At 38.9% G+C, this 26,668-nt stretch overlaps 1 protein-coding gene across 1 annotated transcript in view; it reads right to left on the reverse strand.

The window, feature by feature from the left end:
- KLHL14 (kelch like family member 14) overlaps positions 1–26,668 on the reverse strand; it is a 136,076-nt gene that overhangs the window by 19,819 nt on the left and 89,589 nt on the right. Inside the window, exon 3 of the mRNA XM_016187204.2 lies at positions 13,013–13,102. Coding sequence (XP_016042690.1) covers positions 13,013–13,102 — 90 coding nt within the window. The remainder of the gene's footprint in view (positions 1–13,012; positions 13,103–26,668) is intronic.

Consider the following 26,668-nt stretch of genomic DNA (forward strand, 5'->3'; position numbering starts at 1 on the left):
TATCTTTTCCCTTTTCTCTCACTTGTCTCTTTTTTTCTTTTTTTTTTTTATCTTGTCATACACTTCTTCCTTCCTTCTTCTTTGCCTTTCTGAATTTGTGAATTATTTGGGGGAAGAAATCTGACTCAGAGTGGAGTCTCTATGTGTGTATCTCTGCTCTAGTTCCCTTTCCCCGCTTGTTACCCCTAGAATATACAGTGGATAGTACATTTGCATAACTGTCTATTCTTGCTATCCCTTCTTTCTTTTCTCTTTCTTCTTCACTGGGATTTGGTTACTATTTTTTCATGGACTGGAGAAATTGTTTGGCTAACTGGTAGTGATTAAACTGCTTCAACACTTGCTTCAGTTGCTACTGTAATTCCTGAGGTTGGTGAGTGCATTTGTCATAAAGGTATTTAGTACAGTGTTGCTTGTACTCAAGACACAACAACTGAGGAACAACAGAGCATAAAAAAAGAAAGAAACATATAAATAAAAAAAATGGGTAGATCAAAAACAAATAAAACTGCTACTCCAATGAATGAAGACAAGAGCCCAGAAGAAACTACAAATCAGCCAGAAGTAACCATAGATAAGAAAAGTATGCAAGCAATAATAAACTTATTAATCACAGAAATGAAAACAACATTGGAGGAAAGGAATGGCAGTATTAGGGAAACAGCAGTTGAGAGCCCCAAGGAAAATACTGATTATCTTGAGGCAATTAGAGAACTGAAAGCTGAAATAGCTGTAATGAAGAAAGAAGCTGAGGGAAGAGAAAGCAGACTAACAGAAGCAGAAAACAGAATTAGTCAGACAGAGGATGAGTTAGAGGAAACTAAGAAAGAGGTGAAAGAGCTCAAAAAGATATTGAGAGACATGGAAAACAACAACAGAGACATATGGGATGATCTCAAAAGAAGTAACATTCGTATAATTGGTCTGCCAGAGGAAGAAAGAGAGGAAGGAGAAGCAAACATTCTAGAGGAAATAATAGAAGAAAACTTCCCAGACCTGAATAACAGAAAGGACATCAAGATTCAAGAGGCCCAGAGAGTACCAAACAGAATCAACCCAGACCTGAAGACACCAAGACACATCATAGTCACAATGAGAAGAAGTAAGGATAAAGAAAGGATCCTAAAGGCTGCAAGAGAGAAACAAAAAGTCACATACAAGGGAAAACCCATAAGATTATCTGCAGACTTCTCCACTCAAACTCTAAAAGCCAGAAGAGAATGGCAAGATATCTATCGAGCCCTGAATGAAAAAGGGTTTCAACCAAGGATAATATATCCTGCTAGACTTTCATTCAAACTAGATGGAGGGATCAAAACCTTCTTAGACAAACAACAGTTAAAGGAAGCAACCATCACCAAACTGGCCCTGAAAGAGGTTCTAAAAGACCTCTTATAAATAAGAACATCACTATAATACTTGCAATATATCAGAGCAAACAAAAAAAAATTTTTTTTTGAACAATGGCACTACAATACATTAAATCCATAATATCAATAAATGTCAATGGCTTAAACTCACCCATCAAAAGGCACAGAGTTGGGGGATGGATTAGAAAACATAATCCAACCATATGCTGCTTGCAAGAATCCCATCTGTCACAACAAGATAAACACAGACTTAAAGTGAAAGGATGGAAAACTATCATACAGGCTAACGGACCAGAAAAAAGGGCAGGAACAGCCATTCTCATCTCAGACACGATAGATTTTAAATTAAATAAAGTAATAAAAGATAGGCAAGGACATTACATAATGATTAGAGGATCAATCATCCAAGAAGACTTAACAGTCATTAACGTCTATGCACCCAATGAGGGACTATCTAAATACGTCAAGCACTTACTGAAAGAATTTCAAAAATACATCAATAGTAATACAATAATAGTGGGAGACTTCAATACCCCACTCTCACACTTAGACAGATCAACAAAGCAGAGAACCAACAAAGATACAAGAAAATTGAATGAAGAGATTGACAGACTAGACCTCTTGGACATTTTCAGAGTCCTTCCCAAAAAACTGGAATACACCTTCTTTTCAAATCCACATCACACATACTCAAGGATAGACCACATCAATAAATTCAAGAACATTGAAATCATCCCAAGTATCTTCTCAGAGCACAGTGGAGTAAAACTAACATTTAACAACAAACAGACAATTATTAAAAGTCACAGAATTTGGAAACTAAACAACATACTCCTTAAGAACCACTGGGTCAGAGATTCACTCAATCAGGAAATTCAAATGTTCCTGGAAATAAATGAAAATGAAGACACAACCTATCAAAATATTTGGGACACAGCTAAAGCAGTACTGAGAGGGAAACTTATATCCATACAATCACATATTAAACACCAAGAAGAAGCTCAAATGAACGACCTTACTGCACACCTCAAGGACTTAGAGGAAGAGGAACAAGGGAACCCTAAAGCATCCAGAAGGACAGAAATCACTAAAGTTAGAGCAGAAATAAACAACATCGAAAATTAAAGAACCATACAAAAGATCAATAAATCCAAATGTTGGTTCTTTGAAAGATTGAACAAAATTGACAAACCCCTAGCCAGACTCACCAAACAAAAAAGAGAGAAGACTCAAATTAATAGAATTGTAAACGATGCAGAAGATATCACAACTGACACCACAGAAATCCAGAGAATCCTGCAAAACTTCTATAAAGAACTATACGCCACCAAGCTAGAGAATCTGGAAGAAATGGAACAATTTCTAGAAGCATATGCCCTTCCAAAACTGAACCAAGAAGAACTACAAAATCTAAATGCACCAATCGCAGACAAAGAAATTGGAACCGTTATTAAGAACCTTCCCAACAACAAAAGTCCTGGACCAGATGGCTTCACAAATGAATTCTACAAAAATTTCAGGAAACAGTTAGTACCCATACTAATAAAGAATGTAAATGGCAAGGGGATAGCATAATGTTTATGCAAACAGACTTTCATGCCTAAAGCTCCAAAAGTTCCAGGTTCAGTCCCCTGCAACATAGTAAGCCAGAGTTGAGCAGTGCTTTGGTGTCTCTCTCTCTCCCCCCTCTCTTTCTCAAAAATAAATATTTTTAAAAAAGAATTATGCAGAGAGAAGATAATTACAGATCTCCTAAAATTATTAAAATGTATAATTCAAGAGGATAATGTGCTTATGTCAATTAAAAGAATATAAAATGTGATGATAACATTAACTATCGATTGTCTTTTTGAACCCTAAGACAGCAGGAACCTCACATCTCCACTATAGAGCCTCAACTTCCCCCAGTCCTGGAACCCTTGGATAGGGCCCACTTTCCCATATGCCTCTCCCAATCCATATCAAATTATATTGCATCTGCCGATCACAACCTAACCAACGCAACGATTGCCACCTCAACATGCTTCACTTCAGACTGTGTCCAGAGACTTCACGTGTGTAATGACAACCCTTCAGCTTCATTACTCGGGTGAGACCTTTCCTTTCATAGTATACTCTAATTTCATCTCAGGTGGTTCACTTTCTAACAAAGTCCCAAAACCTAGATATACACCAGTTTCTGTGAGAGAGAGCATATGTTCACACGTATCCATAAACTACTACAAAATATATACCTGAAAGCAGAAGTACACTAGAGTTTGCAGTGAGTACCCCCCCCAACACTTCCTCTCCACTATTCCAAGATTTGGGTCCATGATTGCTCAACAAATTGTTTGGCTTCGTATGTTAACTCTCTTTTCAGTCACCAGGTTCCAGATGTCATCAGGATGCTGGCCAGGCTTCCCTAGACTGAAGACCCCACCAATGTGTCCTGGAGCTCAGCTTCCCCTGAGACCCACCCTACTAGGGAAAGAGAGAGGCACACTGGGAGTATGGACCGACCAGTCAACGCCCATGTTCAGCGGGGAAGCAATTACAGAAGCCAGACCTTCTACCTTCTGCAACCCACAATGACCCTGGGTCCATGCTCCCAGAGGGATAGAGAATGGGAAAGCTATCAGGGGAGGGGGTGGGAAATGGAGAATGGGTGGTGGGAATTGTGTGGAATTGTACCCCTCCTACCCTATGGTTTTGTTAATTAATCCTTTCTTAAATAAAAAATAAAAATTAAAAAAAAAAGAATAGGATGCCACTGGACGGTACTGAGAAAATGAGCATCCAGGCCTAATTCACCTTCCTCTCCCGTCCTTCCACCCTCCTCCTCCTCCCCTCCCTCCTTCTTTCTTTCCACTCTGTTCCCCTCCTCCCTCCCTTCCCCCACCTCTCTCCACTGTTCAGCTCTGGCTTATTATGATAGTGGTGCCAGTGATAAACCTGGGACCTCAGATCCTCAGGCATCGAAATCTTTTTGAATGACCATTATACTACCTTGAGGTCTTAATTTCTTTCTTTCTTTCTTTCTTTCTTTCTTTCTTTCTTTCTTTCTTTCTTTCTTTTTTTCTTTCTTTCTTACCCTAACACTGTTCAGTTCTGGCTTATGGTGGTGTGGGGGATTGAACCTGGGATGTTGGAGCCTCAGGCATGAGAATCTGTTTGCATAACCACCTCTGCCTGGTCTTAATTCATTCCTTACAAAACAACAGCTGGTGGTGGTTTGAATGAGGAGGCAGGAAGGGGTGGTCAGTTTTAGTTACTGCTTGTATGGGATGAGCCAATAACATTTGCTGATGGGTTGAGTGTTAGTATGAGAAAAAGTAAAGTTACTGGGGGTCATAGCTTTAGCATTTGAATGAAAACTTAGGCACTTTTATGAGATAAGGGGGGAAAAAAGACTGCAGTGGTTTAGGGATGAGGAAGAGAAATCATGAGGTCATTTTTGGACTTAACCTTGAAAGGCCAAAGGATTTCAAAGTAGAAGTGTCTGGGAGGCCACTGGTTTAATGAGGCTGAAAGTTACATTTTGGAGTTATTAGTCCAGATACACTTTTTAAAAACAATATAGCAGAGTGAAATCCTCAAAGTAGAGAGCATAGAAATAGAAGCTTATGATTTCTGAGAATGAGTCCTGGGTTAGAAAAAAAATAATAACAAAGGAAAGACATTGTCAGAGATAGGAGAAAAAGTGAAAATGTATTTTAGAAGTCATATGGTAGACAAAGAGGCATGAACAACTGAGAAGTTACCACAGGACCTAGCAGCATGGAGACTGATGCCAGCCTGAATAAACTGCTTCACAACTGGGTGGGGATGAAATCCTGAGAGGGGAATTCTTAGGAAAAAATCTAAGATATAAAAAAAAGATACAAAATATTAAGATTTAAAAAGTCTAAGATATATGTTGTCATAGAAAAGGACTATGGTTAAAGAATCAACATTAAGAAAGTTTTTCCAATACATATATATATATATATATAAATAATACCAAACTAGTGGGAAGTTAAGTCAACTTTTTTTCTCCCCCCCCCCCACCTCTTCTCCCCTTCCTCCTTCTCCTACTCCTCCTCTTCCTTTGGTAGAAACAGAGAGAAAGAAAGAAGGAATGAAGGGCCAAGTCCTGTAGCGCTGCTCCACTGCTCATAAGGCTTCTCCCTCGCAGGTAAGTGAGGACGGGGGTTTGAATTCAAGCTCTCAAGGAATAGATGGGTAGGGACGGAGGTTTAGTGATTAGTTTTGGTAATATAAAAAATGAAGACTTGGGAGTCGGGTGTAGTGCAGCAGTCTTCGTTTTTTATATTACCAAATGTAATCACTAAACCTCTCTGTCCTATCTAACAACAAGGACATCAATAACAACAACAATAACTACTACAACAATAAAAAAGGGCAACAAAAGGGAAAATAAATAAATAAATGTAAAAAATGAAGACTTTATTTTTTAAAAATTATCTTTACTTACTTGATAGACAGCCAGATATAGAGAGGGAAGGGGGCAGTAGAGAGGGAGAGAGATAGAGAGATACCTTTCAACCTTGCTTTACCACTCGCAAAGCTTTCCCCCTGCAGGTTGGAACTGGGGGCATGAACCTGTGTCTTGTGCACTGTTACATGTGCACTCAGCTAGATGTGCCACCGCTGGCCCCAAGACTTTATTTTTGATTGGTTCTGCTCTCACTGAAGTAAGAAGTCACACTACCAGATAAGAGTGAGGATGGAATTTTTGAAGAAAGATATTTGAGAAGACGGAAGGTATGAAATAGTTAACTGGGAGGATGGTAGAGTGATTTGATCCAGAAAATGTTGTGGGGTTGGTCAGCAGGAAGCTTGGCTTATGATGTAACTGTGTGTTTTTCCATACTCACATTTAGTTACTCAGGAGTTAGAGAAAGATGGAAGAGAAGTGGGATTAATCAGAACTGGGACTCTACCAGACAAATGCAGTAGATGAAGAGATGGACATGAAGGCTTCAGGTGTATGTACTAGTCTAACTACTGGGTAATGAATTTAACCCAGATAAGAAGGAAAATAAGGGAATGGTGGGTAGGGGAAAAAATGATAGCATCCTCAACCACAGCTCCACCAGGACCTGGAAAATTTGTGATTAGGAACCTTTGTTTTTGTCCCATCATTGAGAGGGAAGGGAATTCATAAAACACCTGAGGTAGTCAGATCTTGTTTCCATTACCTGAGAGGGAAGAGGGAAAAGGAAGCACACCTAGAAGTTGTAATAGGTGTGGCTTAGAGAAGGGAAATGAAGGCAGACACCTAGAAAAAAGTAATATTGAATGTCAGTTTCCAGGTGGGGTCAGCCATCTTTGCCCAAATGGTCCGTGAGCTTCTCTGGTTATACCTTTTCATTTTCCAAGTTTAAATTATCGGGGGAAAAAAACCCCTGTAAGTAATAGAGTTGGGGGGGAGCCCATAAGAATTGAATAAAAATCACTTATTTGAATCTTATCAATAAAATAGAGGAAGTCATGGGACAGACAGATACTTATTCAGCAGTTTAAAAAGACTATATTGTGTTCTTTGGAACAACATGGATGGAACTAGCAGTGCTTATGCTTAGTGAAGTAAGTCAGGAAGTAGAGGCCATCCAGGGGATGATTTAATCATATATATGGAACTGAAATATGAACTCAAAAAAAGAAAAACAAAGTTAGAATTTCCAGTTGGAAGAAGATGCCTGGGGCTCCACTTGGCAACAGCGCCTTCATGGGCTGAGCTGTGGTGAAAGAAACTTGGTAAGTGACCTTCTCTCAGAGAAAAGCCTGTGTCATGGATATGACATGAAGCATTGTCACAGGCAGGAGCAAAAGGGCCAAGAGTGAAAGGCTAATGAGATAAAATCTGGGGATGCGTTGGGGCTGTGGTGCATGATGGTAGAAAAGGACCTAAGTTGGGGCTGAGAGTGATTTGTAGACACTTCTCATCAAGAGAGGAGGAACTGTAGCCTTTTGTCAATGACTGCACTGTGAACCATTACCTTCCCTCAATAAAAAATGATTTTAAAAGGGGAGGGGGAAGGAAACAAAAGGAATAAAGGAAAGCAGTCTGAAGCTGACAAAGGGCATGCTTGGGGACGATGAACCGCAGGAGAAATGGATACAGTGGCGTAAGGAGGGTGAAATAAAATCAAATCATTTTCTCCTTGCTTGTGGCTTCAGTTCAGACTTTACCAGGAACCTGAGAATAACAGTCATATGTAAAGGAGTTGTGGAGTTAGTATTTTCTCCTTTAATTTCAGCTTATCTTTTTCATTTCTGTCTCTCTCCCAGCACCTTCCTCGCTTTGTGGTGATGACTTATCACTAGACATGATTGCTGACTATTGAGTGATGTTTGAAATGGAACAAATGTGGCCATTTTCAGCCAGGGGTGGAGGAGAAGGAAGTAGGAAGAAAAGGAAGTTCCTCCAGTGTGTAGTTGTTTTAGCATCGTACCATCAGAAAGTGACAAATATAAACGGAAGTTGGGGCACTGGCAAAATGTGTCACTAATGATATCACTGCAGTTAATAGGAGCTAATATTTGTAGCTGAGGAGAAAACAATATTTTTTTGCTTATGTTTCTAGTAACTGATAATGATGTAATTTCAAAGTTTGGTCTTGTAATAAAGACAATAAATAATACCATATTAGTGTTTTAGAAGCTTCTGTTTGTATGTAATGTGCATGCATTGAAATTTACATTTTTTTCCTCTTTTTTATTTTATATTTATTTATTCCCTTTTGTTGCCCTTGTTGTTTTATTGTTGTAGTTATTGATGTCATCGTTGTTGGATAGGACAGAGAGAAATGGAGAGATGAGGGTAAGACAGAGAGGGGGAGAGAAAGATAGACACCTGCAGACCTGCTTCACCGCCTGTCAAGCGACTCCCCTGCAGGTGGGGAGCCAGGGCTCGAACCGGGATCCTTATGCTGGTCCTTGTGCTTTGTGCCACCTGCACTTAACCCGCTGAGCTACAGCCCGACTCCCGAAATTTACATTTTTGTGTTTCATCAAGGACATGCATGTCAGGCAGCATTTTCAGAAGAACTAAAGTTAAGCTCAGGACTTCATCTTTGGAACTGACCTAGACATACATTTTGAATTCTGACTGGATTTTTTTTTTTTTTGACTCCAGGGTTATTGCTGAGGTTCAGAGCCTGCACTATGAAGCCGTTGCTCCTGTGGCCATTTTTTTTTTTTTTTTTTTGATAGGACAAAGAGAAATTGAGAGGGGAGGAGTAGGTAGGGAGAGAGAAAGATAGACACTTGCAGACCTGCTTCACTGCTTGTGAAGTGACCTCCCTGCAGGTGGGAAGCAGGGGGCTTGAATCATGATCCTTGTGCTTTGTACTATGTGCACTTAACCCAGTGTACCATTGCCCAGCCCTATTGGATTTTTAATTTTTTTCTCCCTGCTAGCAATGATGTAAAAGCAGAGTACATATTTTATTATAGGATCATCATTCTTTATGAGCTTTGATGTTAACTGAATACTATCTAACTACATTAGGTATTGTGATATGAAAATCCCATACTTTTGAGTTGAGTCCCTGAATAGTCTTCTGATTAGGGAACAGTGAGGAGCTCTTGCACAAGGAACAGGAACTTCCCATTGTGAACCTTACAATTTGATCTGATTAATAAGGTCAGTGACAATGACTTATATGTTGTTGAACAATTAACCATATATATATATATATATATATATATATATATATATATATATATATATATATAGTTTACTTGAGGAGGCAATGAAATATAGTAGTTAAAGACTAAAGTTCTGCAGACTGACAGACCTACCTTAAAAACAACCCAATTTTATATAAACTGTATATCCTGGCAAGTTATCTAACCTCTTCAGACCTAGTTTCCTTAAAGTAAACCAGAGTAATCAGGGGGGTGGAGCGGGACATAACTCACCTGGTAGAGCGCAAACTTTGCCATGAGCAAAGGATGCAGGCTCAAGCCCTTGGCCACCATATGGCATTGCTGTGCAAAGGAAAGGATTCAAGAGCAGTGAAGCCATGCTGTGGCCTGTCTTCCTCTCTCCCTTTGTTTCTTTCACCTTCTCTTATATCTTGGGGCTGGGGGTGAAGAGTACTTAGGGTTGTGCCCTAGTGGAGTCCAAGTGGGGAAAACAAAACAAAACAAAACAAACAAACAAAGAAAAAAACCCGGAGCAATCATAGAACTGGCCTCACAGATGGCTTTAGGAATCAAGTGAAATGATGCAGGTGGTGAATACTTAGTAAAACCTCTGTAAATATTCCTATGAAGTGAAAAAACATCAATAAAGATGGAATATGAAGCTACATAGGAAATACTGAAGCGCTGAGGAGACAGCTTGTGGTTATGCAAAAGATTTTAATGTTTGAGGAGTTTTCAGATTCTGTTCTTGGCTTTACAGTAAATAAGAGTTGAACAGTGCTATGGAAAAAAAAAAAGAAGAAGGAGGAGGAGGAGGAGGAGGAGGAGGAGGGACTGTGGTGTAGGTATGTTTTGGCTCCTTGCTTAGATTCTTTTACCAGACTGGTGACTACTCTGTGGATAACTGTCCTCTGCTGAACATTGTTGCCTCGTTGGTTGTTCCCTATCCCCACCAACTCCCAACCCCACCTCATCTAGGAAAAGACTTTAATTAATGACTGCTTGATTCACAGGGAAGTACAAGACTGATCTGTTTGCCTCATGGTATTATCAGTTTTCTTCTGTTGTGACTGAAAGCAAAATTAAAATATAGTAACTAAAGTTTACAAAGTTCAGTTCTGAACCTCCTAGTTACTACAACAAAGACAGAGACACCTTACATTACACGCATAGCATTAGCAAAGATCTTCAAAAGTGCCTCAGTACTTCTATCTGATAAAGAATTCGTCACGTAGACCTTCCCATGGTGAACAGGAAGTAGTGATCACAAAAGACATCCCCCAGTGAAGGTGGTGCTGCCTTTTCTTCTTGTCTTCCAGCATATGTAGCATGGAGGGCTTTACGAAGAATTAAAGTTATCCTCAGGGATGGAACAAGTCAACTCCTCAGGTTCAGTGTCATATTTTTATGGGAGTTTATATTATTTCAAAGGTAAAACCATATACTCTTAAACTTACTCTAAAACCTTCACTATAGACAGTTATAGAAATAATAGTCAACGCATCAATGATCTTGGGAGAACTACTGCAGTTTCCAGTGGAGGGAGTGGGGACACAGAACTCTGGTGGTCAGAAAGGTGAGGAATTATACCTGTTATCTTATAATTTTGTAAATCAATACTAAATCACTAAAAACCTAAAAAAAAAAAACAAAAAAGAAAAAGAAAAAAGAAAAAAACCCTATACTCCCGGTAGTTCTCCTGCTCATACTCTCAGTTGTGTGTTTCATGAAAGTAAAGTAGCAAGTACTCTCAGGTAATTTAGTCTTTGTATTAGTGACTTACTATTGCTTTACAAGATAATGAGATATAGGGGTATAATTCCACACCATTCCCAATACCAGAGTTCTGTATCCCCATTCCCTCCATTGGAAATTTCAGTATCTCGCAAAGTCACAGATATGGATTGACTATTATTTCTATAACCATTTATCTATATTTATATATTTTTGCCCATTTTTTTCATGGTCTTGTCTGCTCTTCATTTCTAAGCCACCCCTACACCTGTTATTACTTCCAAATGTCCTTCTTTTTTTCCTTTTCCCTCTCATGATCCTTACAAAATTGGAGTTCAAAGCCCTCTGGTCATCTTCCTCTAACATTTCTTCCCCTCTGGGGGGATGAACCAAAAATTTTTATGGGGTATAGAAGGTAGGAGCTCTGGCTTCTGTAATTTGCACGTTATTTTTGAGACACTAACATAGGAAGTAGGTTTTCTGTGTTGTAATGAGGTCTGATCATATGAGTGGAAGATTCATTGTGTCTTGTGGAAACTGAATCATTACACAAAAAAATGGTATTTTAAAAGTCGCCTCTTCTGCCTGGGCAGAGAAGAGAGGCAAGAGATAGTTGTTAGGAGAATCAGAACTTTCCAGCCTTTTTAAAAACCTGGCCTCCACAAAAGATGGTTCTTCGAATTCTTTTTTTAAATATTTTATTGATTTATTCCCTTTTGTTGCCCTTGTTGTTTTATTGTTGTTGTTGATGTCGTCATTGTTGGATAAGACAGAGAGAAATGGAGAGAGGAGGGGAAGGCAGAGAGAGGGAGCAAAAGACAGGCACCTGCAGACCTGCTTCACCGCTTGTGAAGCGACTCCCCTGCAGGTGCGGAGCTGGGGGCTCAAACCGGGATCCTTATGCAGGTCCTTTTGCTTTGTGCCACGTGTGCTTAACCTGGTGCACTACCGCCCGATTCCCGGTTCTTTTGAATTCTTAGCTTAGATAAATGTGATGGTTGTGCACTGTGTGCCCTCACAAGTGCTCCATTCAGATCCAGTTACTCCCAAGAAAGGACAGATTAATCCATAAATAACGAGTTTAGTGTGAGCTGTATACATGCCAATGTTCTTCGGTAACATATCAAGTGTGCCACTGCAAAGAGGAGTTAGAGGAGAGATATTTGATATCACTTTTATTCTGGTTCCAAATGTCATAAAGCTGAGGAGCTGTCGTCTTTCCAATGAGGAAAAGTATCAAACAACATAGCTGCAAATCTTGGTGACAAATGTCCCCCCCCTTCAAAACAAACAAACAAACAAACAAAAAAACATTTGTAGAGTGGCCTGGATCGTTTCCCCTTAAGAGTTTCTCAAGTGAACAGATGTAACAATTTTCTATAATTTGCTTTGGTGCAGATGCTGAAAGCGAGCGTTCACAATAAAATATATGCAGTATATGTACTTTCAGTAGGATGTTCTGGGGTTTTAAAGTAAAAATGTGTACCTGAAAGCTGTTTTATGGCTTCTCAGTCATAATGATCTCTGTTACACAGAAGGCTACAACTGCATCTCCCTTTTCCTGTGCAAGCTTTCCAAAATATCTCAATATTTTTGTGTATTCTGCAAAGCACAACATTTTCCCTGTATTTGGCTTGGGCCTTATGTTGAAATGTGTAATTTCTTTTTGTAATAAATTTATAATGTAAGCACAGCAACAGGGAAGGTGGCGGATGATCTGTGAAGAAAGTATTTGGAAGAGGTGCAGCAACTAAAAATGGGTCTCTAGTAATCAATTCTGCAGAAGAACTCCAGCGAAGGTTATGTACAGCATGACTGCAGATAATGCTTATTTATTAAAACTGCATTATTAGACTGATAAAATGGTGGGGGGAAGTGGTGGAGACAGTGGTGAGAATTTTTAATAGCTGCAGCTTGCTACCTGCCTCTAGGGAGTCTGTGCTTATGCTTGTGGCATTCCTCTGGGGATGGATAAGGAGAGGGGCTGAGGCGTCACTGTGAATTCAAATCCCCAGACAGTCCATGAGTGAACGCTCTGCTGCCTAAGTCCTCTGCCAGCTCATGATTGACCCTCCCTCCAATTGTCAGCCCATTTGCTGACTATTTCATTTGTCCCTGCTGCACAGAAATATATTTCCCACAACAATCACAAAATGGTCTTTCACTGTTGCCTTTCATCACACACACACACACACACACACACACACACACACACACACACACACACACACACACCATGTTGAGCAATAATTAAGTTGTTCAATAATTACCATTAGGGTTCCATTGGTCCTCTCCACCCAACACGAACAAGAAATTCTCTACCTCCACAACGCAGTGGTGGGCACTGTTATATGGCATAACTGGAATGAAAAAAAAAATAAAGAGACGTATGAAAATTTTTATCTTTGGATCTGATACCTTGACTCACTTGTTAATGGCTCTTCACCCAAGTGTGTAAAATGATAAACAAAGTCAGAAGGGAAAGGGAAGAACAGATAGCAGAACGGGGTACCCGCCAGTGCATGGTGGTTCCGGCAGGGTGTTCACAGTGATTTCAAACCCAACCCCTTTTGATGAATTTTACATAATGATATTCCACAAATTAGTCAAGAACAGCCAGCCATACTGATTTTGATTCTTAAGTTCTCCTCACCTGCCTGATGATAGTGAGCTGTCCTAAAACAATGACTGACACTTCCAAATGGTTAGGGTTGGGGGATTACTTTATGGAAGAAATCACCCTCCACACACATGGAGCCGTTAAGATGCTCTGCTCAAACTTGGTTTGCTGGCAGTCTTTCCAGAAACAGACTCAGGGTGCTTTGTAGCTTCCTATTCCACAACAATGAGCAAGCTGAATTTCCATACAGTTTTAAGTTTTTAAATTAAGGTCCTGCTGATTTAATGCCTTCTCCAAATGTATAAGCTTAATTTCCTGTACAGTGTCATTAGCAGCACAATCGCACAATTTCTATCTCTCTGCTTAGGAGCTCTTCTGTAACTATGATAAAACTGTCAGGAACATCACAAACACCCAATCCCCTCATCTCACCCTTCTTTCTGCCCCAGTGTAGTGACTGTGAGGAAGGAGTGCTTTTCAGCTCACCAAAGCCAGGGTCCTGCGCATTTGCCCTCATTTTCTTTTGGGAGCCTCCCCTCAGGCAGCTAGAGAAAGATACCTCTGTGAGCCTGTACACAGAGCAGTGGCCATCCCTGCTATTTTAATATCACATGGTAAATGGCATTAGTTATCATATCACATACAGTGGTTTGGGCCCACTGACACCAGTAGGAAAAATGATGTCCTTGTTCAGCTCATCATATGGGCACCTTAAATCTAGGTGAGGACAAATGGGGAGGTGATGTGCATGTTCAGGCAGGGAACTTATTGCCTGACACGGATCAACAGAGCACTTAAGAAACCAGTGCAGTGAGAAATCAATATAAGTCAGGGCCAGCTCTTACTTTGTACTCTTTTGCCAATGCTGAGAGAGGGACAGAAAAAGAGAGAGGAGTGCCTACCTCAGACCTTACTTATTTTTGGGTGATCTCTATCTCTCAGTTGACTTTTTTTTGCCTCCAGGGTTATTGCTAGGGCTCAGTGCCTGTACTACGAATCCACTGCTCCTGGAGGCTATTTTTTTCCCTTTTGTTGCCCTTGTTTATCATTGTTGTTGTTGGATAGGATAGAGAGAAGTCGAGAGAGGAGGGGAAGACAGAAAAGGAGCAAGAAAGATAGACACCTGCAGACTTGCTTCACCACTTGACGCAACCCCCCTGCAGGTAGGGAGCCAGGGACTCAAACCCAAATCATTACTCTGGTCCTTGCAGTTTGATCCATGTACGCTTAACCCACTGCGCCATAGCCCTGCCCCCCAACTTTGTTTTTTATAATCTTTTGTTTTTCTTTTTTTAAGCTTTAAAATTATCTTTATTTATTAATTCTATAGAGCCAGCCAGAAATTGCGGGAGAGATATAGAGAGGGCGAGAGACAGAGAGACACTACAGTAATGATTCACCACTTGTGAAGCTTTTCCCCTGCAGGTAGGGACTGGGGGTTTGAACCCAGGTCCTTGTACACTGTAACATGTGCGCCACCATCTGGCCCCTAATCTTTTGTTTTTCTTAGGAGATTCCTATGCTAGCTAGGATATAGAAATAAGAAAATAGAAACAACTTAACTTAGGAACATCTTAATAGCTTCTGAAAGAGTAAAGCAAATCATTTAAGTTTCTTGCTAAATTATTAGCATTTTGATTATTTTTGTCATCGTGTATTTACTTTTACTAGAAATAGTTGTTTTTGAATTGATATCCCTAAGGGGTAAGGTATTAGTATATAGCCCCTTGAATTCTGGGGTTGGTGTAGAAATATATTTTGTGGTCTCCAATTAGGTTAATTGATTACGGGATTCCTACTGGGAATGTCCTTTTTACCCCCTTGGTCCTGTTATTGTTTTGAAAAACACATAACTATACAGATCATGCAAGTGTGAGTTTTCAGACTCTGCAGGGGTAGAGTATATGTTAGGTTCAGTGAACAACTAAGGCTGGATATTATATTTTAAATATCTTTTTCTAAAATTTACTTTTCATTCTTTAGAAAATGGTGAGGGCACCAAAATGGCAAAACCAGCAGTATACTGTATATTATACCTACTGTGACTTTTGAGAACAGCCCAGTGCTACCCCAATTCATTATAATGCCATCAGGTCAATATAAACTTCCAGCATTGATAGGTATTTGCTTGTTTGCACCTGTTTACGTGAGCCAGGAGTGCGCTAATATGTAACTTACTTTACGACTGTCAGTCTATTTATATTTAAATTTTGGATCAGTTCAGTCTTCAAATCTTATGATGAAGACAAAAAGCATCATCTTCTTTTTAACTGCATGTCCAACTTTATAAGGCACAATCTCTATAGTAACAGAAAATACAGTAACATTTGCATTTTGTTCTTGCCTTTCATTTGTTTCCATTCAGGCAAGCAGGAATTAAGTGAAGGAAATAATACATGATTTATTCTTAAGCTTCTTTCTCATTTGATTACTCCTATTGTTGTACTTTCCGCAAACAAATGAGACAATTGCACAAGACTGACTACTGAAACCTTCAACATAAGAGAAGTCTTTGAAATATTTTGTAGAGGCTACTTGGAGGTAATCTCATTTATCTACATATATTCACTCTTCTTATAGTCTTGTATGTGAGAGCTGTTGCCTGGTATGTAGATATTTTCATTCTTGAAAAATTGTCATTCTTTGAATTATTACTCTGAATGGAGAGGCTATGCACAAGTAGCTCTTTGAAATTATTCTGGATAAAAATGTTCCAAATTTATTAGAAAAAAATTCACATTAAGTCAATTGAAGTTTTCCAAAGTATCTAATTTCTTTGACTTTTGATGAAGCTGAAAGGAAAACAAAATAAATAGGATAGTGTGCAAGAGCAAACATCTGTGTTAAATGACATTGGGCACTGAGCTTGTTGGTAATCTCTCAGATAGCATGGATGCAAGTCTGTCTTTGCCTAGAATTCGCTAGAGGTGGACACCAGTCTCACCCTTATAAGCAGACACTGGAGGGGGAGTTTGCACTACACACTCATATCCAGCCCGGTGTGAGCTTTTAGCGTGTCAGTCAGTGAGTTAGAGGGAAAGGGTAAAGAGAAGCTAATCAGGATGAAATGAGATTAAAGGCTGTCTAATTTTACAGCAACTGTGATCCATCAGCCACTGTGAAAGTGACAGTGGAAATGAATGATGGAGACAGACAGGTGGGGCTGTACATTTCACTGATTTATCCTCAAATGCACTGGGCCTTATTTTATTGAGTGAACATGACCGCATTTATCATGACTGTCATCTAAACCCACTTCCCTCCATTTAAAAAGGTCACTTTACTCAGAAGGAGTAGGAGAGAGAGGCACTTTCAAATCAGGTTTAAAATCTAATAACACGTGTTTATGAGACAGTCTGTGAAAATTATCAACTTGATTAAACAAACTAGCAGTACTAAAAGGAAAGGCAAAAAAAAAAAAAAAGAAGCAGCAGCAGAAAATTGAAAAGGAAACTTCTGATCATTTAAGGGAATGCATTCATTTAAGCCTCTAGTTTTGTAGCAGTTTGCACTCTAAACATCTGCAGTTCTATCCTCAAAAGTCTGGGAAATTAGATAAAATATTTCCACTTAATATTTTACTTAAGAAAGAAGACAGCTGACACTTGTATCCAATGAACTTAGAGACTTATTCTGAGTCTTAGTGTTTACTTTGCAGAATGACCAATCACATCTGAGATCGATGTTAACAGTTGTTGAGTGTTGAATTTCTGCCACAATTCACCCACATATCTGCTGTTCTCCCATAATTTTTAAGACCATAAAAACTTCAGTTGCAGTCTTTTGCTCCTCCAGGTACAAGTCCAATAAAATGCCCTAAATTGCTATGCGCAGAATCATTGGTCTTTGTGTCTATGAAAAAATAAAGCCAATCCCTCTGAATGTTGTGTGTGCTACTCTTCACAAAAGTCATCACCACTTGCCAGTGTTTTTACTCTGTACCAGGCACTAGGCAGGTCTTTTATATCTGTAGCTGTGTGAATCAAACATGTAATTATATTTCTATGTGGTTACCTATATTACATTTCTGAAAATAGAATACAGGCTTTGTTTCTGTTGTTCATTTGACCCTATTCAGATAATTAAAAACTAAATGAAGGAAACAGTACAGGATATTAGAATACATGATAGAATACATCTATATTCTATTTACCTGTATTTTTCAATTAGGGCACTATCTCTAAGGGAGACAGTGTTCATTAATTTTATTTCTATAAGAAATACTGAGGCCTTGAGAGGTTAAGTCACTTGTTGAAGGTCATACTCAGCTAATGAATGACAGAGACAGAATCCAAACATGAGGATATCTGGATCCCAACCCACGTTCTCATCCATTTCACTCTACTGATTTTCAATAGGTATGTTCATCCAACCAGCAAGTAATTACTGAGTACCTGTGTGCTCAATGATGGTGTTCCTGAAATTTCTGTATATATATTTTGTATTGAATTACAATACAAATTATTTAAAAATTTTAAGGAATCTTTAATGAAAGTGAGTGGGATGCTCTTTTAATTTTTTGCCAATAAATCCAGATATTCAGGTAGTTGACTTTTTTTTTTTTAAGTCGATTGCATTTGTTTGACAGAGTGAGAAAAACATTGAGCAAATCATCCATTTAAGAATAGGTAGAGTCTATTGGCAAAGGGTTTGTATTTCATTTTTAAACAATGAAGACATTGTACCCTTGAGAGCAAATTCAAATTATTTTGGGCACAGAGGTCCTTTTCCTGGCACATAAGCATGGAGGGGTGTTGCATTTATGAAGATCTTACTCTACTGGTGAGCTTCACTATTATGTTTCTATATTTTATATCTAAAGAATGTATACTTTTTTTTTCAACAGAAAAGATACGTATCCTTAACAACTACATATTTTCATGAGCATTCAAACAAGATTAAATAGTACCAGGGTAAGTTTAGAGGACAGCTAAATAAAAGGTTGTTGGGTGTTTATCACTTTGATAAAATGTCTATGAGGACTTTGAATTCCTTTTAGCCTCAAAAACATAAACTTGAGAAGGCTGACAGAGGACCTAGTGGGGGTTGTATTGTTATATGTAAAACTGGGAAATGTGATATATGTACAAAATACTGTATTTACTGTCAAATATAAAACATTAATTCCCCAATAAAGAAATAAAAAAACATAAACTTGCAAAATTGTCAATTATGATGTAATATATATATATATTTTTAAAGGTCACTAGTGTCCTTGGTAAAAACAAGCTCATAAAATGAAAGCTATATATTACCAATAAGTTCTCCTCCTATCCCTGACACCTGAGTCATTGGTTTCTTTTCTTTTTTTTTTGATAACTTTTTTAAAAAATTATTTACTTATTATTGGATAGAGACAGAGAGAAATTGAGAGGGGTGGGGAAAATAGAAAGGGAGAGAAAGAGACACATGCAGCCCTGATTTACCACTTATGAAGATTTCACGCTTCAGGTGGGGACCAGAGTCTTGAACCTGGGTCCTTGCGCACTGCAATGCATATGCTTAACTAGGTGCACCACTGCTGGCACCCCCCCAACACCACTTTCTTACTATAATGCTATCACTGGTTCTATTTATATGTTCTTGGAACATGCAAATGCCACTTTCTTTAATATAAGTGACAACAACAAACATTGGGTATACAATTTAGTAACCTTTTTGTTTTGTTTTGTTTTCCATTCAAGGATATAGTCACTCTCTATCAATCAAATATTTGTTTATCTGCTACAGAGCTTCAGGCAATGTTCTCCTACCTACTGGGAGGTCACAATAAACAGTATTAAAATAAAAGGTTTTAATCAGGGGAAGAACATACTAAATGCATAGGTAAAGAAGACAGCAGGTTTGTTTCAAATGATGAGTGCAATAAAGAAAAAGAAAGCGGTCTGGAGATGAGGTAGGAACAGAGTGAGGAGTTTTGACAGAGGTCAGAAAAGGACTTTCAGAGTAGAAAATTGACACAGGTGATGAAGGAGCTATCTGGAAGTGCAGAGGCTTTGAGGCACAGGCATAGAGTCTAAAGCAAGAAGACCACAGCCATCTCTGAGATGAAGTCAGGGAAATACCAAGGGCAGAGCAGGTGCCATGTTGCAGACTAGGTTAGGAGACAGGTTGCGGATTCTTTACCACTGCCTTCTTGTCAACAGTTGCAGTGTTCCATCTGATGGGTGTTCTGTAATGTATTCCGTTCCCTTCTGATAGCCATCTATCAACTTATTCAGCAAACATTTACTAAGCACTAATTATGTGCAGATACTTTTCTGGTTGCTGATAATACAGCTGGCAACTAAGTTGATACTATCGCTGCTCTCACCTGGTTTGCACTAAAGGGGAAAGAAGAATGTAAACAAATGCATAATGTATAGGAACATAGCCAGGTGATGGCAGATGGTATAAAGAGAAATAAAACGGAAGGCTGTTGTGTTACAAATACAACCAGGACCATGAGCCCCTGATTATTTCTTTTGCTGAGGTGGTCAGAAAAAGACCTCAGTGAGGAATGGCATTTATGATAGCAGTTGAAAAGCTGAAGGGGCCATCTTTAGAAAATAAGGGGAGGAATCGGTGCAGAGACCCTGAAGTGTGAGTGAGCTGGATTCATCTGAGAAGTTGAGAGAAAGGCTTGGAGTCTGGAGCACAGAGGGTAAGGACCAAAGAGCATATGATGAAATCACAAGGCAGGTTGGCTTCGTCTTTATAGACCAGAATAAGATGGTAAGACACTGGAGGGGTTTTAGGCAGCAAAAGGACATAATCTGATTCATGTTTTGAAGATACCATGACTGCTAAGAAGGCTATGGGAGTAACAGAAAAAATTAAAATAGAGATCACATAGGTTGCTCCTTCTGAGGTCTAGACAGGAGATGACAGAGGCTTGATGAGGAAAGGTCACAAAGAATAGTGAGAAGGGGACATGTGTTAAAGGCTGACTTTATTACAAAGAAGTGTTCTAACAAGTGTCCTTGTGAGTAGACAGCTTGCATACACAAGAGGTTACCTGTAAAATTAATTCCTCCAACAGAAATTTCGGGGCCAAAGGAAAAGTGCATTTTGTGTTTCTAAGGATGTTGTTCCACCCATTACTCCTTTGTATATGTGTATCTTTGCCAGTATGGTGACAAACAATTGATATAATTGGTATCTAGTTAAAATCTTTTAAAATTATAATAGACATTGAGCATCTTTATATATTTAAAGCCAGTTTGCATACAAACATTTTTCCATTGGATTTGATTTATTTCGTAATTTGTTACCTATGATTATGCGATTTCTGTTTTAAAGAATTCTTTTACCTTTTATCTTTTATTCAGTTATCTAAACTGGAAAAATCAGTGCTATTTTGGAATGTTAGTGCTGCCAGAAGGTATATTTGCAAAATATTTGCTCAATGAAGCAAATTCAAATAATAATTACATGTTGTTGAAAATAAATACAATCTGAAAGTTATCTCCCTTTAATAATGTTGAATGAGTATTCCTTGTCATAGATTAGTAGAGTGTTTTTTAATGATTCCTTCTTTATAGTTAAGTGTAAATGAGAAACATAAATACTAAAGAAAATTACTAGTTACTTTATTCTAGTGTCTACTTTTCTGTAAAGTTCTGACAACTTAACCGTAAGTGCTTCCTTCTCTGCAGACAGAAAAAACACATTGTAAAACATCTTACATGAAGCAAATTCTCATAGATCTAATTGAATAAATAACCCACAGAAATGACTTTAATTTCAGTTAAGTAAATTATATTTATTCTATTCCATATCTGTAAACTATAAGTAAGTGGAAATGCACTGTACATTTGAAAATGATTTGATCATCATGAACAGTTAGCATGAAAAATTAAGCCCTGTTCAAAATTTATGTGGTTTGATTCCTGAGATAGAAGATTCCAGGTTGAGGCTCTGAATTAACCCAGAGGTTGCCAACTTGTCCTGTACACACAGAACTGGGGCTCCAGAGTCACACAGGATGGAGCTAATGGTTCAGAATATCTAAATCTGAAAATTAAGGCACATGCCTTGAAGTTTGAAGACTGCGTGAACACCAAGGGAGCAAGTTTCTCCCTCACAGTTCAAAGCTGTATTTATAGCTTTCTTGAGAATGAATACTGCTTCATCACTCCTTTCTCTATGCACCTACTGTAGTAAGTGATGCCTTTACTGTTCACATGCCAAGTCATGATGCAGTGTATTGAAACTCTCACTCTAAAGGGTCTATAAACTTCTTGAGGCCAGACTTTGTCATCTCTATAGTTTTATGCCCGGTACGTATGCTAGGCCAGTCTCAAATATTGTTAGGACTTTATACTAGTCATAGGCAATTAGAACTAATAATGAACCAATAAATATTAGTAGCATGAGGGAGTAGAAGCTAGCTGAAAAGACTGTGATGTTTGCTTCTTCTGAATAAATGATGTAAAAAAATAAAAGAAGAAAGAAAGGAAAATGTGCCTTAGATCTCTAGCTCAGGACTCTATGGCTTCTAGGATAGATGTTCCTATATGTCCCTATATGCAATGCAATTAACGATTTTAAGTAAAATTTGCAAGAAGATGGCCAATTTCTTCAAGAACTATCACAGATTTAGTTATGCCAAAGCCAAAGTTTTTCCATAAATTCTTGTTGATTTACAGTTCCAGCTCTCAGCATTTAACTTGGCAGAAATGCTAATAACTAGCAAGGCTAAAGTGATTTAAATAGGACTTCTATTAGCTACTTAGGTAAAATTTGATGTTTAGAGTCTTATTTTTATTTTAATTATGATAGTTTACAATGTTCCTAAACTATGACATATTACCTAATTCATTTTGCATATTTCCTGACATGTTAATCCAAACAAATATAGTCTTGTTTTACATTTGGAATGTAAAGAAACATCTTTGGAAGCAAATGATGGAATCTCATTCCAAGATTAGTTTTTCTTTCTTTAAGTGTTATATTTCCAGAGGTCAAAATATGCAAGTGCTTTGATGTTTGCCCTTTTCCAAGTACAACACAATGTGTCCCTGATTGTATTTTTATAGCTAAGGAGGAAAGTGCACTGTACTTTGTTCTAAGCTTTAAGAAGTTCATTAAAATAGTAAAGTATTGAATTAAAGTATATATATTATGTAAAGTTGTAAAAAAAAGCTCTTTGATAAAAGTCAAGGGAGCAGGCTAGGGAGATAGCATAGTGGTTATGCAAAAGACTTTCATTCTTGGGACTCTGAGGTGCCAGGTTCCTGCACCACCATAAGCTCGAGCTGAGCAGTGGTCTAATTCTCTCTCTCTCTCTCTCTCTCTCTCTCTCTCTCTATCCCTATCATCTATATGTACATCTATCTATATCAGTGACTATTGTGGATGATACAGCAACAATAGAAAACTTGATAATTAAACAATTGAAATTCTCTGTAACTATGATTCCATAATTATTCCAAATTGTTAAGGTTAAGAGTGAGGAAATGTGTATGGTCTATAACGAGGATTGATGAAGAAGTATTTTCTGGGGGGCCAGGTCATAGTGCAGCAGGTTAAGCGCTCAAGGTGCAAAGCTCAAGGATTCGCGTAGGGATACCGGTTTGAGCCCCTGGCTCCCCACCTGCAGGATGGTTGCTTCATAAGTGGTGAAGCAGCTTTGTAGGTGTCTATCTTTCTCTTCCCCTCTCTGTCTTCCCCTGCTCTTTCGATTTCTTTCTGTCCTATCCAATAAAAATGACATCGATGACAACAATAATAATAACAGGAGCAGTGGATTCATAATGTAGGCACCGAGCCCCAGCAATAACCCTGGGGGCCAAAAAAAAAAAAAAGAAGTGTTTTCTGATATAGTCAACACACATTCAGTATTGGAAAGTGAGCTCCAGTGTTTCACTTTAAAGTCAAGGACGTACAAAGGCTACTTTTAAGAATTACTTGTCATTTTCTCGCTGTCCATTCACTTATTCATTTCATTCAAAAACCTGTACTGAGAAACAATTAGCTCATGCACTAAACCCTGGGATACCATTTCTATACTCGTAGTGTAGAGAGAAAGAGAACATATAAAGTGAAGTGGGATACATAATACTCATGGAGATAAGTAATGGAAGCTCAGGAAGGAAATTACAAAAATTTCAGGGAGAAAGAGAGACTTAAGCTAAATCAGGACGTTAAGATGGATTTTCCAGACTGCAAAGAGATTTTTCCAGCAGCAAAAATCATTATGAATAAAATGATCACAAATTCGTAGTTACTGTATCCCTACTGTGTGCTAGACCTTGCACTAGACCCTAAAGATATCCACTTGATTTTAATTACATTGTAGTATAAAATCAGATTAATGCCCAGACTTAGCTTACTGTTAGAAACATATGATCACATCAGCTATTTTGTTGAGGCTGGAGAAAAATGTGCTTGAGGAGTGAGAAAGCAAATGAAAGGAGGGGGGCCATTAGCCAAGCTATTTTTTAGGAGTCTGGTCTACTCCTCAACTCAAACCCCCTCTGGGCCACTTCATCCTTAAACAATCCAGCAACAATAGCTTCTGCTATAGTTATTCTATTTTCATAATGTAATCTTTTAAACATTTTTACTCATTTTTTAAACTCAAGACATAGTTTAGAAGTTTCTTTTCTCTAAGTAACTTAGCACGCCTGGCCCACTACCAAAGTACCATCTCCACTGAGGACATCTCTGCAATAATTAAATCTCCCCCTGACTTTTAGAGCCACCACACAGTTCCAAAGCGCCAGTAAATCATCAGAACAATGAGCAACACTTCTGTTCCTTTACCACTACTTATCACCAGGTTTGCTCTAGCGAACTTGCAGCTTCAACATGTTGTTTTGCTACTGCATTTGTTGGACTTCTGAAGGATATTTCACTGCAGGGCTTCTGAAGGATTTGTTGCACACTCTTCCCATGACTTCATCATGTGCACACACGAACATTTGCATGAGCCCCTGTGTGTATGTTAGATCTGGGAAATGCCAGGGAATTCAGGATGGACAATTAAGACTATACTGAGTCAATATCTTACAACAGACACAAAAAATTAAAGTTGGTAATTTTAAGAAATGGGTGGTGTTGGCCACATAATGGAATGTAGAACCACCTTTAAAGAAAGTTCTGAAGTTTGTATTAGAAAAAGGAAAGTGGGGAGGGGGGCAGGCGGTAGTGCAGAGGGGCTAGGCGTACATGGCATGAAGCACAAGGACTGGTTTAAGGATCCTGGTTTGAGCCCCTGGCTCCCCACCTGGGGGGGATGTGGGGGGGTCACTTCACAAGTGGTGAAGCTGGTCCGCAGGTGTCTATCTTTCTCTCCTCTCTGTCTTCCCTTCCTCTTTCAGTTTTTCTTTGTCCTATCCAACCACAGCAACAGCAATGGCAACAATAATAACAAAAACAACAAGGGCAAAAAAATTGGAAAAAATGGCTTCCAGGAGCAGTGGATTCGTGGTGCAGGCACAGAGCCCCAGAGGTAACCCTGGAGGCAAGAAAAGAGAAATATACTTGAGAAAAAATAAAAGAAAAAAAAAAGTAAAGATCTGGAGCTGTACATATCTGAAGAAACATGTAAGATAATGCCATAAATTGTGAAGTCCTTTTCCCTTTTATTGGCACCATTTTTTTACTCACAAAACTAGACAACCACTGAATGTTAAGTGCCATTCACTTATGAATATATTTTTGAACTTGCATGAATATTTGGCACTGTTCCTGTCTTAGAATTCAGGCTGTGACCTTAATACTGAAGTGAATCTAAGAAAATGTATCAGGATGTTGGTTTAGAATTTGCTAAAAAGTGATCACCAAGCTGATTGACTGGTTGTGTGAATGTGCGCGCGCACACACACACACACACACACTTACCCTGTACAAAGATACAGAAACCAATGAATAATAATGTTTTTCTCAAGACAGTGTTTGGGGGCGGAAGTGATGCAGCTGACACAGCACACACATTATGGTGCACGAGGACCAAAGTTCAAGCTCCCAGTCCCCAAATGCTGGGTAAAACTTCATGAGTGCTGCAGCTGTCTGTCATTCACTCTCCCTCTCTACTCCACTTCTCCCTCTCTATTTCTTTTACTTTTTTTTTTTTAATAAGATGGTTAGGGGAGGTTGTGGGAGCAATAAGCATTTTCTATTCACAGTAAAGAGAGAGAACACTCCTCCTTCTCCTTATAACCCAAAGACAAAGCAAAGACTGTTGAGATAATTCTTAAGTCAGATGTTGCCATACTTCTTGAGGCTTAGCAGACACAGAGAAAAGTCTGAAAGCGAGCAGCTGGCAGAGCCCTCTTTGTGGGGATTGTGAAACAGTGCATGTTGAGGTCAGAAATACCCCGAGCCTCTAGATGTGGTTGGGCAATGGTATCCAGTGTTTCCCTGAGGACTGAATTGGTGCACAACAAGCTTACTTGCATAAGATTTTCTGGATAGGAACCCTGCCATCCCCTAAGAAGATTAATTGCCAGGTTAAGGCTACCACAACTGAAGCTATGCGGTAAACATATAGCCAGAGTGGAAAGCCTTCAGAAAGAGGTTCACAATAGAACCCATAAGAGCAGTTCATTACAAAACACAGTCAGTTTTACAACATTTGCATCTTGAACAGCAGGAAAGCAAGGTTCTAAAAACACCACAGGAATAAGAGCTTTTTCTTCCCTGCCACTAGGTTTGGCTCTCATATAGTCAAACAACTTATAATGTTTCATTTTCCCCAGGGTGAGTCTACCCTTGTAACCTGTGTCAACGCCTGTGTTTAGGAAAGGGTTAACACAGAAGGCCCGAGCCTGCTAACCTTAGAAAGGTCAGCCTGTGGGAGTATGGATCAAACTGTCAATGCCCATGTCCAGCCAGGAAGCAATTACAGAAACCAGACCTTCCACCTTCTGCATTCCACAGTGACCTTGGGTCCATAATCCCAGAGGGTTAAAGAATAGGAAAGCTATCAGGAGAGGGGATGGGATACGGAGTTCTGGTGGTGGGAATTGTGTGGAGTCGTACCTCTCTTATCTTATGGTAGAGAGAGAGAGAGAGAGAGAATGAGAGAGATCAGCCTGTGAAGTTGGCTTTTGGCTAGCATCTGGGAACTTCCATTTCTGGAACATCCTCATGATCTTAGTCTGGAGTAACCTTGCCCTCTCTGTGAAAACAATATGGCTTATGCTGAACAATTGCATTTCTTCTAGAAATATGGAATTTTGCTCCATGGTAGACAAATGTCTACTTCATCAGCCCCCCCCCCCCCAAATACGCTGGATACTGAGAGAAAACATTTCACAGATCATTTGGAAGGAGTTATAGAGTGACATGAGAGCTCTGTGTTACAGAGACCTAGAGA

The sequence above is a fragment of the Erinaceus europaeus genome, chromosome 15 (assembly GCF_950295315.1).
Source record: "Erinaceus europaeus chromosome 15, mEriEur2.1, whole genome shotgun sequence".
NCBI lineage: Eukaryota > Metazoa > Chordata > Mammalia > Eulipotyphla > Erinaceidae > Erinaceus > Erinaceus europaeus.